Below are 19,922 nucleotides of genomic sequence, written 5' to 3'. Positions count from 1 at the left end.
GTTTCTGCAAACATTAGATTTCCGACTATGTTAAAATATATAATATGCACTGGGTTAATTGGCCACTTGGAGGAGCAAGAATGTTGCTGTGATCATCTTCAGTCAATCCTAAGCTTTGATTTAAGGTGATTCCCTAGTAAAAGAACCCGCCGTAGATTCCCGATAAAACTTGGTATGCTGTTGATACAGGACAAGGAGATATTAAAAACGTGGTAAAAAGAGGGGGTCACCGTGCTTGTTTTCACGCCACAATGCTGACAAATACGGCTTTTTAGGCCACTTTTGGTAATCTCCGTGCGCAACAAATAAGCTCGATTATTTTTCAATGTAGCGTGTTATACCACACAGAGTTTGACTTTCTTTGATTGTTTATTCATCTACGTCCCAGAAAAAAATGTGTTCAAATACCCCGCATTTTTTTTTTATCCTTTATAGTAAACATGATTTGGACATGCGCTGTTGAGACCGTTATGTCTCCCTCTGTAGTATTTATTTCATTCCCAAAAAAGTAGCCGTAGATTTGTGCTAATTTTTCTCTCAGTTATTGAGGATATTGTTCTCATTGAAATTATGAAATAAAAAGTGGAGGTCACCGTGCTCGTTTAAGAGAAAAGGAGCATTTATTTCGCTATAGGACTTAGTTTGAGGAAATTTCTTACGTTTTGTACGCGCACGCGCTCACGTGCGCGCGCTAATGACGCGAAATGGTGCGTAGTAGGGATGCGCAATGCAATACTAAGGAATCACCTTAAATGAACTTGTTTTAACCACTTAGCGTGTTTTAAATGTACTAGAAATCCGCGGATTTATTTGGAATGACCGATAGACTACGATAGCTTAGCCAATCAGATTACAGCATTTATATTAGTATACGAGTACAATTTCATTAATGACAAGACCAGTATGAAGAGACAACTTTCTAAATAACGAGTAAAAATAGAACTGTAAGCAGAATAAGACATATTGGAATAAAAACGTTCTCTGGTTAAAAATATATTAAAAACATAAGCTTTCGGCTATCAGTCTATAGCCTTTAACAAATGAAAAATGTGGCGCGCAAGCGAAAATATATACGAATGGGGTGCGAAAAATTGAGAATAAAAACAAGCGTGAAAAAAGCTAGAAGATAAAAATGTATATGAGGCCTAATTACAATAAAATCGAGTACTGCCTAGGCAACGGTTTTGAGTTGTTTTCCGCGTCGACAGTTTTTGCTGTGTGCCAAGATTCTAGTGTTTTTCGATTTATCTCAAAAACCGCTTTCTGCGGCAGAACGTTTCCTCCTTGAGAAGGGCCCTAAGTTTGCTCCAACCCCACGAACTATCCCTGTCAAAGATATCGTCTCCGAGGTTGAAGCCGCCATCGCCCGCCTTCCCGATGACTCGAAGGACGCCATACGAACTACCACTGCCTCTCTGCTCCACAGAGCTCGACCTCCACCACATAGCAACATCACCAAAGCCGAATTAAAAGCCCTAAAGAACCTTAAAGATGACCATGAACGTGTGATAATGAAAGCTGACAAAGGCAGCTGTTTTGTTGTTATGGACAAAACAGACTATGACACAAAAATGGAAGCTCTACTTGTTGACCGTGACACCTACCATCCAGTCGACAAGTCACCATTCTCTAAAATTGAAAAAGAATTGAACAACAGACTCCTCGATCTTAAAAGACAAAATAAGATTGATGAATTGACTTATCGCAAACTCCGTTCTACAGACGGTTCCCCTCCCGCCATCCGTGGTTCTATTAAACACCACAAACCGGGCTTCCCTCTTCGGCCGATTGTTTCTCCCATTGGCTCCGTCCTTTACAATACATCCAAGTTCCTTTTGGAAATCCTATCGCCGATACAGAACCACAATGGATATTCTGTTCTCAATTCCTCACAGTTCGCCAAAGAAGTGGCTAATATGGAAATCTCTGATGATGAAGTTATGGTCTCATTTGACGTTGTGTCGCTTTTCACAGCTATTCCAGTCAACAAAGCATGTGAATACATTCGGAGCAAATTAAACAATGACAACACATTACGATCCAGAACAATTCTCAGCACAGATGACATCATTTCTCTACTGGATTTCACTCTTTCAAACAATTATTTTGTCTATAATAACTGCATATACAAACAGATCCACGGCTGTGCAATGGGCAGTCCAGTTAGCCCCATTGTTGCTAACCTCTGTATGGAAGTGATCGAGGATTTAGCTATCAGTACCTCACCAGTCCCACCAAGGGTTTGGAAACGATATGTTGACGACAGCTTTGTGATTATCAAGAAGGACGCCGTTTCTTCCTTCCACGATACTCTTAACGCCTGTGATCCCAAAATTTCTTTCACAATCGAACTTGAAAACAACGGCCAAATTGCCTTCTTAGACACCTTGGTTTCCAGAAGAAATGGAGTTGCCTTTATTGATATATTTCGGAAGCCAACCCATACTGACCGTTATTTGGATTTCTCTTCCCATCATGCAAAAGAACACAAAATCAGCACGGCCTCGACCCTCTTGTTCCGGGCATCCAACCTCCCTAGCAGTTTTGAAGGAAAAACACGTGAAACCAATCATGTTAGGGCCGCGTTAGAAGCTAATGGTTACCCACCGGCTGTTATTTCTAACATTCTCAATAAGAAGCCACCCACATCTACAGTTCCTCCACCGGAAGAACTGGTTTCTATGTTCTTCAAATGGGCTGATCCATCTAATATGTACCAGGGTTTTGCATGTCTCCCTTACATCAGCGGCCTAACCGGGCCCCTCACAAGATTACTCCGCAAAAATGATATCCGAGTTGTCAACAAACCACTTAAAACCCTTCAACAAGAATTCCCGTCACCAAAGTTCAGACAACCCTCAGATTTTCAATGTAATGTTGTTTACAAAATTCCATGTAAAGACTGCCCTTGGAATTACATAGGAGAAACCGGAAGATGCTTCCAAACCCGAAAAAAGGAACATCAACGAAACTTGAAGAACTATTCAAATGGCTCTAATGTTGCCAACCATGCGTGGCAAAACAATCACTCCATTGATTTCGACAATGCTTGTGTCATTGACAAAGGCAATTACCGGGTCCGAAAAACACTAGAATCTTCGCACACAGCAAAAACTGTCGACGCGGAAAACAACTCAAAACCGTTGCCTAGGCAGTACTCGATTTTATTGTAATTAGGCCTCATATACATTTTTATCTTCTAGCTTTTTTCACGCTTGTTTTTATTCTCAATTTTTCGCACCCCATTCGTATATATTTTCGCTTGCGCGCCACATTTTTCATTCGTTAAAGGCTATAGACTGATAGCCGAGAGCTTATGTTTTTAATATATTTTTAACCAGAGAACGTTTTTATTCCAATATTTCTAAATAACATTGCAGAAATCCTGTGTAATAAAGTACGAAGGTCGGAAAAGGACAGTTGGCACTTACGCTGTAGCGATGACTTTAGAAGATTTCCCGGCAGGAACTACAGACTTTAGTAACGTCAAACCATTCAGCGCTGTGGGGCTACAGTTTCTTGTCATAGTCACCGGTCATTCTGGTTCTTGTAATGATACTCCCGTATTTGCTGGAAACACTCCCCAAGATGGCGAATGTTCCGAAGTGCAGGTTGGCTCGGTGTATAGAGCAGTCATTCAGGCATCTGCTTCAGACGTCTCAAAGCAGTAAGTTTCTGAGATCTGTGCAAGTTATTAGGTTGTAGCCAAACATGTCGCGACACGTTAATGGGGGACACGACAACTGATTATCACAAATAAGCTGTTTTACAGTTGTGTGCTTAATTACCTGGCCTATGAATGCAAGCGAGGCTGGAGGTGACCTTGCTTTGATACAGACCTCCCTGCTTTTTTCGTGTAAATACCAACTAATTAGCATAAGGACAACTTGATTTACACAACAAAAACAGTGAGGTCTTAATCAAAACAAGGTCACCTCCAGCCTCGCTGCCATTCAAAGGCCAGGTCACTGAATAGAAAACTGTAAAATGGTCTATTGTTTACAGTTTGTGCCGGATTATTTTCAGGCATCCTTAACACGGAGCGGTCTCTCTTTACAATAAAGTTGACGACAATAGTCCAATTCAATCACCTGTCGACCCTAAAATGTCACGCAGCCTAAGACAAAAAGAATTCATATAAATTTTATCGGCAAAGGTCCATTTAGGAGATAACTGTATACTCTTCTCTTTTCTTTTAACCATTTTTGTGGAAAAAATGCCTGTCCCGTTTCGTCTGTAAAAATTCTCAATTAAGTTTTTTTTTTTCTTTTTTTTTTTGTAAATACTTATTGTTAAGACGCAGAAACGAATTATGTATCGTTTTCACTTTTATTGTCTTATTATTGATTAAAATAACAACTTTTCTTAGGATTGCCGAGATAGTCACATCTTCACCAGTGGGAATGCAACTAACTACTTTAAGCAGCCGTGGAGGGTTTTACCAAAGAAATGTCACGTGGTACCCAAACCAGCAACAAATAGGACAACAGGTGTTCTGCTTTAAAGCGGTGGACTCGGCGGGGTAAGACTGGTTACTAATAAGTCTCATCAACTTAACGCACAGGAAGCGAAAGAATTTTTTTGATCGTATTTGCTGTTTAATTCACTGTACATTTACAGAGCGAAATCGGTCTGTTGTTGATTCGAATCACTGTTCTTTATATACAGCTGTACTTGAAATCCTAATCCGCGAAAATTGGTCGTTTACCGAAGGGCGATAACTCTGGAAATCGAAGCTTCCCGTGCGAGGTACGACTGTGCCGAGAGGGAAAAAAGAGACAAAGGGTGAAACTGACCATCACATGATTCGTTAACATTTAATGTGTAATGTTCTGTTTACTTGGCCACAGATTTGGAACTGAACAGCGATGCGTCACGATCCTCGTAGGTCAAAGTGAGTACATAACTAAAAGGAAATATAGAATTATTTCGCTATCGATCCGCATCGTAAAGTTTTAACCTCGTAAAATGCGATTTAGATGACAGAAGAAAAAGTAGTAAAGAGAAATAGAAAAGGTTTTTGATGTTTCTATCTACATGTAGTGCTTGAAACACGAGTGGAAATTTGGGAGAGCGAGAACTATCTCAAACTTTCAAAAGCGTTCCCTCAAGTACATAGAAACAAGGAGAACACCCCTATATCTTTTAGGAAACACTGGGCAAAAAAAAAAAAAACATAAAGAAATCTGTGGTTTATTTCTCTATCGAAAAGAAAATTCTTTCTGCTTGCGCCATCATTCAACTTCGTCACCAGAGTCTTTCTTCTAGAGAATGGGATGAAGAGAGGGAACGAGGTTGGCCATCACCACTTCTTAGTTCGTGCTACTTCTGTTTCTATTGAGTTACGAAATTACGGTGCTTAGCGCACAATTTAACGCAGGGTGTTTTTAATGTCTTAACAAATAGTCAGTAGCCCTATTGTCGTTCGTTCAATATTGTTTAGGTTAGGAAAGTACGAAATCAACGCTTCCACGTTTCACTCCCGCGCCCCTCCGCTCTCCATCGGGCCTCGTAGGATTAACGAAAAACGAAAGAAACAATTTTCATAGAATTTCTTTATTACTTTAGGATGTCTCGTTCATCCTAACATCCAATTCTTTTGTTTTTTTTCTTTTTATTAAATTTTATATCTTTAGTTTATGTAGTGTGATCGTCCGGGTGAGCGTAGTTCTGAAAAGAACTGTTGTTGGTGACAGTCACCAACAACTTAACAGTTCTTTACAGAACTTCCCTCACCCGGACGATCACACTTTTCGGCCTACTGATACTCCTGGGTTCAAACCATTCACTATGTTAATATCTTTACCAAAAGATGGGGCAACAAACCTCTAGCGGTAAATAGATGGAAAATATATTTTCCAGCATCAAGAAACAACTTTTCTCCAATTCTATTGATTTTTTCCTTACTTTAAGTACCTTTTACCGATTTGCCAATTGCAACCCCTGTATTTCGATGTGACAGACTACCTTTGCCCAACTATTTCTAACAGACCAAACAATAGAGGGTAACAATTGAATGAGACGATTAATTTCCTAGGTAACACTCCACGAGTGATTATAGGAAGTCGCAGTCCAAGAACTCCAAACAGTACAAGAGGACCAGGTTTTGTCCAGTTGGGCATCAAGTTTGACCGAGTGGTAAGACCAGTATATTAGATCATCAGCATTCTTGATAATCGTAATATCTGGTTTGCACTTCACCTCATCACAGTCACACTAATAAAAATCTTCTATCCTCAGTAGCCTCAAGAGAGGATGAAGTAAAAGAGAGTTCATCCTCCTTATTATATGACTAGTTACGTGAGAGGACAGGAGAAACCAAATCCTGTGCTGCGATTGGCTATCCGAGCGGGACGATGGCGCTATCTTGCCCGATGTGTCCTTCAGGGAAAATTTTCCCGAAAACCGTACAATAAATCCTTTATTGACTAAGCTTGTTCGGTCAAGATGGCTGGAAATTGGCCTCGGATTTTTGTTGTTGTTGTTGTTGTTGTTATTATTATTATTTTATTTTTTATGTTATTTTTTTTTTCGCGTGTTTATGGACCTTGACTCTGTCTCGGTCCGTAATCACGCAAAATAAATAAATAAATAAACAAATAAATAAAATAAACTTGGCCAATATCCAACCATCTTGATCGAACAAGCTTGGTCAATAACCCATATATATTTAGCAAATAAAGAAGCCTAAGCTGTGTATTACACTGTGATAAAAAACGACGGGCATTTGAGAACATAAGGGAAATGTAGAAAATACGAGCCGCAGGCGAGTGTTTTCTACATTTCTCGAGTGTTCTCAAATGTCCAGAGTGTTTTATTACAGTGTAATACACGGCTTAGGCTTCTTCGTTTGCTTTATGATATATAGAGGTAATGTGGCGAAAAAACAATAAAGCACGCTTTTACTTTGTTTTATACTCTGATAAAACAGGGGTTTTTGACCAATCAGAGCGTGCGCAGGGTCCTATCTACATTATAAGCACATGTATAGGCTTTATTGCCAGGCTAATCCCTCTCACGTTTAAGAAATACAAAACATGTACCGTGTTTCTATCAAGTTATAGAAACACGAGTGGAAGTTTGGGAGAACGGGAAATGCTGTGGGAACACGAGCTGCAGGCGAGTGTTTTCACAGCTTTTTCGAGTTCTCCCAAATTTTCACGAGTGTTTCTATAACTCAATAGAAACACGGAGAACATGTTTTCTATTTCTTCTAGAAAACAGCGCGACGAAGAAAAGGAAACAACTTGTTAACTTTGATTATTAAAATGTAAATTCTCTTTACTCGCGCCATCATTACGTCACAGCTCGTGCTAGTTCTGTGTTTCTATCGACTTATAGAAAAACGATTTTTAATCAATCAGCGCGCGTATTTTCTTAGGACTGTTTTCGAATTTTCTTTAAAGTTGGTACCCAGGTCTTTCCGGAAAAATTTTACCACACACAATGCGTGAATATTTCCTTGGATACTGAAAAATCGGAATTTATGTGTTATTACATTGCGTTATTATCTTGCTATACTAAATAACCGAACAGTGCCTCGCTTAATTAAACCGCAGGGGGAAAAAAACCTGGTTAATACAGATCTTCCAGTCACACATGGTACTTGATTCAACTATTATTGATATTTTTTTTATGTTGCTTTATGTAGATAAAGAAGCCACGTACCTCCTCTTACATCAGACTTGTCTTGCTGCCCAGTGGACACACAATGTACAAAGTGGACACACTTTCTCAATACGTCGAAATCGGTTCAAATGACACTATGCTGTATTTTGAAATACCCAAAGCAGCATTCAGCATGAGTGGATCATACGCCATCTCAATAGATAAAGGTGCAGTGGTTGGACAAGGCTGCGCGTATGATGGACCACCCACACCAGGCATAGAATCTCTGAGGGACTGGCAATTCATCGTAGACGGTGTTTGTCCATTTGGGTACTACCTCGGCCCTCCAAAATTTACCAGCTGCGTTGGTATGTATAATGTTATGATAATAATAGTGGATATTTTTGCTTACTGACGATCGAGCGAGTAACCAGTGAAGCTATTCTGAACGGAATCAAGAGACCAGTTAAGTTAGCTAGGTTAATTAAGTGACCAACCAGGTTAGACAGGTTGGAATCTGATAAAGGTGTGTAAAGCTCTCCGGGATTAGCCTTACCGCCTCTAGAGGGCAAAAACAACAACAGCAATACCAAAAACGACAACAACAGCTTCATTGGCAAGGCCATAAACGGTATTATCATCAAACGTCATTTATCATATTTATAACTTGTGAATATAAGAGGCCGTTAGATTGAGATTTTTTATGATTTGTCTATTTACAAACTTTTTTACTGCTTAAATTACCACGTCAACAAGGAAAATATACAATGCAGAGAAAAAATGTAAAACTAAAAGCAAATTAAGATGTGCTTAGCGACCAGGCAGCGTACAGGACATTGATTCCAATACGTGCCATGATTGCAGGAATGCAAGTTCACGTAACGTATCCGAAATGTGTGATGTAGGAAGTCTAATCGCTGCAGAGCGAATCTTTGTCAACAATATTTCCCACAATAGCAGAGTTAATCCAGTTTGTGATCAGGCCACAAAAATATATGTCAGTTCGGATGATTGGAAGGGTACAGTTTTATTAACTGTCCTAACGAATTTGACCCTGATGGATTGTACATGTTTTGTGCGACGCGGGCTTAAAACTCAAAATTACACAAAAATATATGAGGTGTAAGTGCTTTTGCCACCTAGGAATTTTGCAGTTTTTGAAAGTCAATTTCTCCTTGATTATTACAACCAAAGAGCCAAATGATGCCTTCTCTGCGAAATTCGTATATTAATGAGGAAAATTGTAAACAATGACGTTAGCAAAGATCGTTATATCTTAGTGGAATTTATTGTTAAATCTATAATTTCACATTTATGATAAATTTTCGTTTGCAGACATAAACGAGTGTGAAGCTCCCTCAAGATCCAGTAAGTGCCCTGAACTCTAACATAATTATGTAGCCTACAGTTGTCGTTGTTTTATGGTTCTCATATTTCGATAGAGCGTAGATATTATTCCCGAAGGAACTTTCGTTTGCGACTCATTTCCCCTTGAGATCCAGCTTTAAGTTTCCCGCTTGTACCAGGGCAGTATCTAAGTTGAGCGAGCGCTTCGGAGATGGGTGTCTAATAGCGTCACGTCAGGAGGAGCACATAAAGAAGTTCGAACTAAAATACTGTTCCACTAAGATCATATACTTCTCAATATAAGCAGGATAATTCATTCATTAAATCAAAGTGTTATGTTGAAATCATTGAAATGATTAAAAACTGCATCCATGTTTGTATGCGATACGGTTTTAATGCCATTTTTTAACATTAGTAAATGCTGCCATTGAGGGGAGCTAGGGTGGCACATGACGCAATGGAGAGCTGCCGGTTCCCATCAACGTGTCCTGTGATCGAATACTGAGCCTGTCGTCATAACTGGGTTGAGTTTGTTCTTGATCCTCGTCTTCCAGAGGGTTTTTGTCTGGGTTCTCCGGTTTTCCTTCCTCCACAAAAACCAACACTCCAAATGCAGATTCGATGTTCATGCACGAATGCTTCTTAACAAGTTTACGAGAGCTCTTCCTTGCTACCGGCGTGTGGGTCAATTAAATTAATTAACATTTACATATTAATCTATTACAGTTCCTTTTTATACATACAGCTGTTGCTAAGGCCGCTAACCTTTCTGCCTCCCTGGAAAGTCCTTTGGACTTCGAGTTGCATATACCAGCGGACTGCGATTATACCTGCCTTAACAACCCAGGCAGTTATAGCTGCGCATGTCGCAGTGGATATGAACTGGATTCTGAAGAAAAGTCTTGCATTGGTACGAAACATGAATAATTCAATTTCACTCATTCTTTCCAAAAATAATTAATTTTACACTTATCAATATATATACGAAATAACACATCATAAACAGAATTGTTCTGATCAATGTCGTGTATTTGCTATCTGGTTAGTTCAAGTTCAAAAATTATGCTAACAGAACTAGAGTTCAGAGCTTGGAGTTCGCGACTAATTATATATAAAATTGTGGCTAAGGAATTTATTAAATCCATTTTGATATCACTGATGTCCTTGCATTCTGATTGGCTCCCAGTGGTGCGATTTATTTACGAATCGCACTATTTTTGCTTTAAAGTGCATCCTTTTTCTCAGCCGATGAGAATGGGACAGTAAAACAAAACAACCAGATTTCAAGGTTAGTTTAAAGTAACCAATAAAATTTCAGGAAAATGAAAGACAAAAAAGCCATTGTATGGCGAATTTTGCAACTTTTATTGCCAAAGCTTTGTTTGTTTGTTTGTTTGTTTGTTTGTTTGTTTTTTTAAACAATTGACCAATTTAATTATTCACAGTTACTGAATGACGGTAAAGAACTCCCTTACGCTGATAAAATTATGCGATTTCAAAATGGATATAATAAAATGGCAATTCAACTTCGTGTCGTGCAATTTTGGTCTGAAACCGTACTTGTGATTTCAAATCGTATGGTTTCCGACCAAACTGCACTCCACTCAGTTCAATTACCGTTATTAATATTTTCTCAAATCAGCCATGAGGTTATTCAAGAGTTCGAAGTCTCTTAAATATAACAATTAATTGAGTACTGTATTGAGTACCTGTTCGCGAGTACTCTGTTCATATTAAGAATACGTGAATAAAGTAGCTCTGTAATCATAACCTTCGAGATTTTGCTATGGCTTTCCGGGTGCGAAAACTTTTCCGGACCGTCGAGAAACGGGCGCCCGGACGTATGTGCTGATTGGGAGCGTCTCGTGAATAAGGCACTCAAACTTTAAAAGGCATTTCTTCAGGATGGTGGATTACTCACAAAGATTAGTGTTTTTTCTTACTTCATTCTAACGTAGTTTCACACTTTCATTTCTATATATAACGTTACCAAACTTATCGGCATTTGACAATGGTGACATGTCTTCGCCGAAGGGTCATCTTTAGATATGGCTACTGTTTATTTTAACATGTTTTACGAAATCTTCTGTTATCGGAATCTTTCAATGGGCACATTTAGAGGACTGAACTCTTGTTAAAAAAATGACTGGCCAGGAATACCTTTTAACCACAAGACTATATTCTCTATAGATACTGACGAATGCTCTAACAGAAATGGCGGCTGCAGTCATGATTGCTTTAACACCCCTGGGTCGTTTTACTGTGGATGTCCTGAGGGGATACCCATGAGTTCCAACAATTTGACCTGTGATGGTAAGTGTACGCAGTACAGTCGAAACACAATGCACACGCATAAACTTCTTTTTGAGTCCGCGAGCAGGCAACTTCTTCTCTCCTCACGGAACGCCGGCGCAAGAACTTCAGGTAGTTGTGTTAACCTGATAGCACTTACTAAGAAATAATAATAATAAGATTGTGAAAAGTGAACTGAACAGCATGACACGAGCGTGGGACAAAGAAACAATCTGATTCCGACAGGAGTCGAACCCATGACCTCCCGAACACCGGGCGGGCGCTCTATCCACTGAGTTACGAGAACTCGTGGAGAGCAAGGTCGTTTAACTGAGTTCATGTGGCAGGCGTCCTACATACTGCTAGGTTCAGCACTGTCGAAGTCGTCGTGAGGGAGTTCATGGGATCGATTCCTGTCGGGGACTCAGAGTTTTTCTTCGTCCACGCTCGTGTCATGTTGATCAGTTCACTTTTCAAATTTCATTACCGAGCTTAAAATTCACCATCTTTATTCAATAATAAGATTTTTTGACAGCTCTATTATGTAAGAAAACAATAGAGGACTTTTTCCGTGTTTACATACGCGAATGGCGCTAGGAGAATTGGAGACAGTTATGCAAACACTAGACGCATTCGACGGTTTGCACAATCTTCGAGAATTCTGGCAACCCCCTTGGTGTTTAGACGACGCGATGAAAACACGGAAAAAGTCCTCCGTTGCTTTAATAAAATATTTCTCGTAACAACCGTGTTTACATACTCTCATCTAAACACACATATCGGCCAATGAGCGCACGCGTAGAATCTCTGTTTATCGTATTTCGAGTATTGCATCCTAGTTTGTTCTATACATGTTGTTACAGAGCAATTTAAGGTGGCTAGTCACAATTTAGATGGAGTAAAACGGTCCAGCTTTTAACTCTTTCGTAAACGTTTTCCACAGTTTCTATTTATCTTTTTTTCATTACTCTTTCGTTTAGTCTTTAACCATCGATATGCGACACTAGAACAAACAATAAAAACGTTCATAAATGGCCAAAATGAACGATCCAGTCGGTCCTAACAGTTTGAACAACGTTTACCCTAAAATTTTAGAAGCTAGGAATTGACTCTGACAAACATTCATGCAAAAAAGTAATGAAAATACTTATAATAATGACAACGATAATAAATATTAATGATCATAATAATAACAAGAAGAAGAAGAAGAAGAAGGAGAAGAAGAAGAATAGCAAAAAATGAAATCCACAAGACGTATTTTTTGTAAAGAAAAGGAGGCAGCGTGGCCGAGTGGTTAGGGCGCTGGACGTGAATTCTGGAGGTCGCAGGTTCAAGTCCAGCTTTGACCACTAAGCTGGAGTTGTTTCTCGGTAGAGCCCAGTTCAATTCCTCGATCATGTTTGTAAATAGCCACCCAGTCTGCCTCCCGCCAGTTGGGTTTTTCAAGCCTATTATGTTAATTTGAAATATATATATATATATATATATATATATATATATATATATATATATATATATATATATATATATATATATATATATTTTAAGCAGCATGCGTGGGAACTAGCTAGGTGTAGCTAAACGCATTGACCACTATTAACAACAACAATTGAACATTTGATTTCAACATTTTGAAATTTCAAGAATAGCTCAAAACCTGTCGTGCATATTTTAATTCATTTTACATGAATGTTTAATCGGAGCCAATTCCTGAAATCTTGACACAGGTTTGTAACGGTCAATTTTGAGAAGAACATCGTTTAAGCTACTAGAGCCCAGTCTTCCCTTTGCGTATGATGCTTAACATAAATTAATTATAGGAAGAAAAACCACGTTGGAAAATTTTACTTCAGAGTGAAAAGTTGAACTCTTTTAGTTTTTCAAAACTGAATTCAGCCTCCTTAATTTCTTAAACTCTGTTTCATTCCAGAGCCAAGTAGTCTCACATGCACACGCAACAACATGACGGTGACGTTGAAAAAAGAAAGATATTATTTCCTTAACGTCAGCCAGCTGCACCTCCGATATGCTTCATGTAGAGCCACAGAGAATTCAACACACTTCGTGATCAGCACACCTTTAGATGACTGCGGGACATTAGTGAACGAGACAGAGGACGGTATTATCTTCCGGAATGAAGTGCAAGCGGATGCCTTGATTATCGACAATGTCATCACTCGAACTCATGACGTAAAGTTACCATTTTCCTGCCGCTACTCCAGAAAGACCTTGCAAAGCCTTGGATTCACACCTCAGAGTATTTTCTTTGGGCATGAAGGTAATGGAGGGATCTCTTTTTTTAAACAAATTTTTTTCGGGTTTGTTTTTTCTTACGTATTTTCTTACAATATTTCAGTTTCCTCTAAATTTTGATACGTCAGCTTGTCCCACTAGTGGGGGTTCCTTTAAAATTGTTATCTCCTTTCTTTTAGCGGGATACGGTAACTTTACCTTTCAAATGGACTTTTACGATAGTTCATCATTTTCCACGGCTTACACTCAGAAGGACTACCCACTGGAAATGTCTCTCGACGATTATATGTATTTGGGCTACAGCGTGGAATCAAGTGCTGAACTGGTGATAATGGCTGTGAACTGTAAGGCCACTAAAGACGGAAGTTTTTACTCCTTGCCTCAATACACCATTATGGAAAATGGGTAGGTGTACTTCCAGCGCTATGGATGGCAGCAACAATTAAAATGTGTTCTTCTCTTGGCGTGTGTTAAAGTCAAGTTATAAATACTACGACGAGAGCAAATTACGTCCTTAAACAGAATTCTAAATTTCTGCCTTTCTTTTGCGGTTGCTTTAACTCTCGTCACAAACAAATTTTGGTAGCGGCTGAGCAGCATTTTCGTTTTGAACGATTGATTCACTGCTGAATCCGGTTGCCTCTTTGAACAACGCACAGCTGAGAGGAACGTAAGTAATTCAGGCAAATTAGAACGTAGCTTTAGGGAGCCTGAGAGAGTTGAGGGCGACTGTACTTAGCTTGTATAAGGACCAACGGAACGAATTAGTTTCTGGGAAAGTTATTCTTGACATATGCTGCAGCATAGCCTCCTTGTTTAAAATAGGCCAAGTTAAGGAAATACTGGAACAAATATAAAGGTAAGTACATATACCGGTTGCGGTGTTCGAGTTCACCCTCGGAAAAGCAAAAAGAAATCTTCGTCACTGAAGGTCACCAGAAATGCAATTTCAATGGAGATAAATGACACTTAGGATAGATGAGGTTTCGCTAACAGTAAACGACGATGAATTTGTGTTTCGCGCAAAGAAACTTTTGATTACCCAAACTGAAGAAAAATTTACCTCTTACCTAATGAAAGTTTGGTTTCAACCAAATGAAATTCCTCGAAATATCAGCGAACGTTAGTTTTAGGTTGCCCTAAAGTTATATCTCGCCATTTTTTCACCGAAATTCGCAAACAATTTTGAATGTTTTTGACTTTCTTTTCCATTACTTTTGCAAAGTACAGTACGTTAATTTTGTTCTCACTTTTCTTTTTATAGATGCCCGCGAGATACAACACTGGATTACAGCTATGATCCAACCCGAAGTTTTCAGCAGCTTAAAATCAAAACGTTTCGGTTTTTCAACGATTATGACACCGTTTTCGTCCATTGTGAGTTGTTCGCCTGTCATAAAACTTCCACTAATTCCAGGTGAGTTCTAACTGACACTGGTAGAACTCAATTAGTATATTAATGCAAATGCTGTAATCTGATTGGCTTAGCCATTGCACACTATCTGTCATTAGTTTGCAGTGGCTAGGTGTAGTCTACAAAATTGCGACGTTTTCTCGTTTCACCGAAGTTTTGAAAGAACATTTGAAACACTCAAATGGATAATTAAACTCCTGAGAAAACTAAAAGAAAGACATTCACGGTTTCTTGAATTAAGAAAAAAACTCGAAATTTTTAAAAGAATCAACTGCAAATGTCAAATAAACAATTCAGTCAGCGCGAATTTTCTAAAGCGTGAAATTAAAATAACTGGAATCGTTATTTCAAGCAAATTTTAGTTAGAATTCTACTAAATAATTCAGTTATTCAATCTCGATTTCTATAAGGCGATAGTTGATGCGGCCGAATCAACTTTTACCTCATAGAAATCTAGAGCTCATAATCTAATTGTTAACTGGTCATTCTTAGTGGGTACAAGTTGACTTTCAAAGGGTTTCGTTTTCTTCTTTTAGGAGAAGTTCGGTTTTCCTTCCTCTGAGCTTTTGCTTTGTAGCTGTTCTTTAGTGTTGCATGGCTCTGCGATTCGAAAAGTTCTTGTCATTTAGTTTGTAAAAAATAGTACCTCGGTTCTTCTAAAAACTCATATGTCCCTCGTACTTTTCGTAATTTTAAACAGGAGCAAAGGTTCTCTACTTCCACTCATGTCACGTGAGCTTAATGTTTCTTTCCAGCGCCATCCTCTGATGTACTGACTGCATGTCAATAACTTCAAAAGATCACAAGTTCTTTTATTATTTTGTGTCAGTTGACTATAGTTCAGTGAACAGCCTTGACAATCGACAATCCATCAACTTACAGGTGCAGCAAAGGTTGTTTAAGCGGTAACAAGATAAAGAGAAGAGATGTGACACGTGACGACATAGGACGTGAAGAAAGCACATCAAAGGTCATTCTCACACGCGGACCCTTGTTGATTAAAGAAAAAGAAAGCCAAGCTTCTAATCGAGAAGGTTAATTAATTATTAGAAGAAGTTACGTTGTTGCGTACTGAGCATGAGGTCCAAATGTAGAAATCTCGACCAATCGAGTATTTTCTTGGTCAATTAATTACGACTGACAGAAATTAAAGTCGAGGTCAACTGTTAAACGAAAAAACAAATGAATAAGGTCAATATTTCTGCATCAGGAACAAAGAAGCTTTTTCAATAGTATTTGGATTTTGTTTGTTCTAACATAGTCCAGTCCCTAGGCTCTCTCGTCCCCGCTCTATAGTCAGCGACTGGACTAGTTCTAACATTGAAAAAAGGCTGCTTAAGATGACCAGCGCGAGTAATCGAACGGGGCTACCTAAACGAAAACTAACCAATCAAAACGTAAACTGAGAACAATGAACTGGCAGCTTTCTCGTGAAGGCAAGTATTAAGGGTCTATTTGAGATGAATACATAAACACTAAGGACTACTTAACAATTGCGGGCTACGGGTCACTAGCCCATGAGGCGAAGCTATTGACCCGTGGTCGAATTAGACCGTTGGTCTAATTGTTTAAGTATCACCCAACTAGTCGGACAGAAAAGGCAATAACAAAGTCAGCAAATGCAAGTTGAAGAAACATTTATTTGGGAATAAAACGAAAGAAAGCGTAACGCTCGATTGCGCCAATTTCGCTACTCGAGGACTATTACTAATAGTCCTCTAGTAGCATAGCCAATTAAAATGAAGGATTTGCATCAGTCCACTAGTTGGGTGATACTTATCTGCGTTATATATACCCTTAGAGAGTCTTTTTCCTTGACGGCGATTTATCATAATTATAAATCTGGCTTAAAAAAAATTAGCTTGAAAACTCAGTTTGCGACAACTAAACCGCAACCACTGAGGAGCGAACAAACTTTAGGATCGAAACTAACCAATCAACAAATGGTAAAGTTTCCTGTGAGGTTCGCAACTCTTCCCACTCTGTTGGGTTTTAAATTTTGTTAAGTGTCATTGTTCGTGTTTTCCAATATCTTCTTCTTCTTCTTCTTCTTCTTCTTCTTCTTCTTCTTCTTCTTCTTCTTCTTCTTCTTCTTCTTCTTCTTCTTCTTCTTCTTCTCCTTCTCCTCCTCCTCAAGTAACGTTCTCATTGGTTAACTCTTTTCCAAGTGGCCCGCTACGAGTAGTCGCACTAAAAAAAAATGCTGTTGTACCATTCGTTGAAAAGGTCAGATTGCGCGATTCCATTCTTGTGGACGGTGCACAGAGTACCAGCGCGCTTCTTTTACTCACTCATTCCCCAGCAATTAATGAAATAGAAAGTGCGCGCTACCATACCATTTCTTTCGGAACGTTTCATCAAAGATGACGACACTGGGTACCAAGAGAATACTCCCAACAACTGGCATGAGGTTTGGTCAGTAATACGCATGAAAGAGTATTGCTTGTAGGTTATTGGCTTTTGGCGGCATTATAGTCCCTCAACTAGTAAAAAAAAAAATAATAAAATAAAAAAAAAAAAAAAAACAAGAACTAGAAACGGTTCAAATAGGATGAATGACAAGATAATCTGATTTGATTATAACGGACATTTTGGTCCTCTATACATTTAACCTTAGCCATTTGTCGACTGCGAAAGGTATCTTGTACCCTGATATTCTTTACTATTTCTGCTGGAAAAATTAAGGAATGCACAGCGCTCAAAATAAATTTGAAGCCTCTTTTAGAACGGAATATAAACGTAGAACCCATTTACTGACAATGCTGATCATGCTTTGCTGAAAGAGTCGTTTCTTTGCAACCCGTCTCTGGCCGAAATGCTTTAAAATACGTTTAAAATCTTTGCTTGCTTGTCTGAAACGTGTTCATTTGTTTTGATATCCACAGATTCTGGTCACGACAAACATACTGCTCTAATTGGTGGCGTGGCGGCAGTTGGTGGATTTGCCCTGGTTGCAGTGATAGCCCTAGCTGCTTTAGGTGTCAAGTACCGCATGGCAATGGCGAAACGGTTTATGAACGCAACCTATGTATAAGCAAATCGTCGCCTTGCACACTACCCACGACCCACTGGGCAGAAAAAACCTTGCTGTCTCCGAATCGGGATCATTTTTGGAATCTGTTAGTTATTTTAAGGCTGTTAGTTAGGGCCTTAAACCCTTGGACGTACATATAAACTCATACGTCCACCGTGGTAGAAAGGAGGGGTAAATGGAGCCCTTCCCCTGCGGTCTCGTTTCAATAGGACATTTTTAAAAATCGTTTTACTATGAATAGATAGCCCCTGGCCTGCTCTGCAAGATCAGTAATTTTTTTGTTGTTCGTGACGTCATCTGGCGTCACATGAGGTTGTTAAGTCTGCCAGCCTCTTGAATCTGCGATCTTAGATTTTACTATTTTCGCAGAAACTCAGAAACGCGAGATCTGAAAACCCCGGCTCCATGTTAGAAACAAAAAAAATCAGGACTGTCACAAAACAGCGGCCATTTGACGAGCGCCCTCCAGTTTACTTTTGACGGGAAAGTTTCGACGCCTTTTAACCCCAAAAAACAAACGCTCAAAATTTTGATTTTATTTTAAAACCTCCTTTCACTTTGACTCACGGAAAAATTATTCGATTGAAATTGACCAAGCTATCGTAGCCATACCAGGTCAGTGGCTTGATATCACAGGATATCAGGACAGTAGACACGGCTTCTGATTGGCTGATTGCGAGTTTGGATAACATAAAGTAAAGCCTCCTTTCAAAACTCATAAAAATCCTCTGAAGGGAGAGGGATCCAACCTGCTCCTCCTTGCATGTCCGAGGGTTAATAGTTTAAACAACCAATCGATGGTAAGTTATGATAAGGCCATCACTATAAAACTCAGCCTTTACCGTCATTACGTTATAACAAGTATTTTTACTTTAGCGGATAAAAATTTTGGGTATTAGTTACACTTTAAGCTTTGATCTTTATAACCGTTTAGTAATATGTTATAGAGCCGTTGCAGATTACAGAATCGCATTTGGTACGACTTAGTTGCTGTAGCATATAGTCAGAAGTGACCGTCATTTCTGGCCTTTTTCATAGCCTGATTAGGATTACGTTTGTTTTATAACCGCTTTCTGCTTTTAAAGAACAACCAAATGACGATACATTTTTGCTCAATTAATTAGCTTAGCTATGTTACACGTTTAAACCTGTTACTTACCAATTCATCTATAGTCTCAGTGGATGCTTTACAGTGTGTTCAACACTATAGCCTTAACTGTAGCTACATTGTAGCAATAAAATTTGTGGGCTTTAAAAGGATGTTCAAGACGTTTTTATGCCAGCCAGTTGCCATTTCTTACAACAGAAACTTCTTATTTCTTTTCTTTGTTTCTTTGTTTATTTCTTTGTTTGTTTGGTTCTTTATTTCTTTCTTTCTCTCGATCCTCGGGTGCATAATTGCTGCTTATTCTCCCTCTAAATTTGTAATCCTTAAAAATACTTATACTCGTCTTTTAACGACTGTGCCAAATTGGAGGGAAAGTACAGCATTATGACGGTAACAACGCGCGTGTGCGTAGCAAATAATCAATCGTAGATACAAGGACCAAAAATAATATATAAATTATCGATTTTAGCAGATTCCGACGGTCATGTTGGAACTGATAGACCCCCCCACCCCGACAATCTGAAATGTTTCTGATTCTTGGACGACTCAATTTTGGAACAAAATCCTTTCTTAAGCTATGACGTAACCTACACCTAAAATTAAGTTGAAGAATTTTTTTCGAGGTATGAGAATTTTTTCCCCATAAAATGCCCTCTTTCGTCTCAAACAAAATAATTGAGCTTTGAGGTATTCTAGACCTAAAAGTTGAAGATTTTTTTCAAGATATGGGAATTTTCCCTCCTAAAATGCCTTTTTTTCACGTATGGCTGGCACTTTGAAAGAGGAATTGCCTCCAATCTCGAATAATTCCATTTATGACATTTTTGTCCACTTATTCTGTAAGGTATATTTCGTAGCAAATACCC

At 38.9% G+C, this 19,922-nt stretch overlaps 2 protein-coding genes across 3 annotated transcripts in view; both read left to right on the top strand.

Moving 5' to 3' along the window:
- Positions 1-19,208, top strand: part of LOC110052709 (uncharacterized) — a 31,170-nt gene extending 11,962 nt beyond the window's left edge. For both annotated transcript variants that reach the window (XM_089284461.1, XM_089284459.1), the window contains exons 4-16: positions 3,381-3,667; positions 4,370-4,522; positions 4,851-4,894; positions 6,038-6,138; positions 7,652-7,976; positions 8,944-8,976; positions 9,701-9,865; positions 11,146-11,268; positions 13,178-13,525; positions 13,680-13,905; positions 14,765-14,917; positions 15,797-15,948; positions 17,800-19,208. In XM_089284461.1, coding sequence (XP_089140587.1) covers positions 3,381-3,667; positions 4,370-4,522; positions 4,851-4,894; positions 6,038-6,138; positions 7,652-7,976; positions 8,944-8,976; positions 9,701-9,865; positions 11,146-11,268; positions 13,178-13,525; positions 13,680-13,905; positions 14,765-14,917; positions 15,797-15,948; positions 17,800-17,948 — 2,259 coding nt within the window. In that variant the 3' untranslated portion in view covers positions 17,949-19,208. The remainder of the gene's footprint in view (positions 1-3,380; positions 3,668-4,369; positions 4,523-4,850; positions 4,895-6,037; positions 6,139-7,651; positions 7,977-8,943; positions 8,977-9,700; positions 9,866-11,145; positions 11,269-13,177; positions 13,526-13,679; positions 13,906-14,764; positions 14,918-15,796; positions 15,949-17,799) is intronic.
- Positions 1,164-3,356, top strand: LOC149114864 (uncharacterized). Its single transcript, XM_089284465.1, has one exon. It carries the CDS (start codon positions 1,512-1,514, stop codon positions 3,171-3,173), a length of 1,662 nt encoding a protein of 553 aa, XP_089140591.1. The 5' UTR covers positions 1,164-1,511; the 3' UTR covers positions 3,174-3,356.
- Positions 19,209-19,922: the final 714 nt, after the last annotated feature.

This window comes from Orbicella faveolata, unplaced genomic scaffold (genome assembly GCF_042242905.1).
Source record: "Orbicella faveolata isolate gen_17 unplaced genomic scaffold, um_ofav_v1 contig_13, whole genome shotgun sequence".
Lineage (NCBI taxonomy): Eukaryota > Metazoa > Cnidaria > Anthozoa > Scleractinia > Merulinidae > Orbicella > Orbicella faveolata.
The sequence above is the reverse complement of the archived record's forward strand: the minus strand, read 5'-3'. Positions and strand labels throughout refer to the sequence as shown.

What these genes read in the sequence shown, in the direction of transcription:
- LOC149114864 (XM_089284465.1), top strand. Translation starts at nt 1,512, where the DNA reads ATGAAAGCTGACAAAGGCAGCTGTTTTGTTGTTATGGACAAAACAGAC.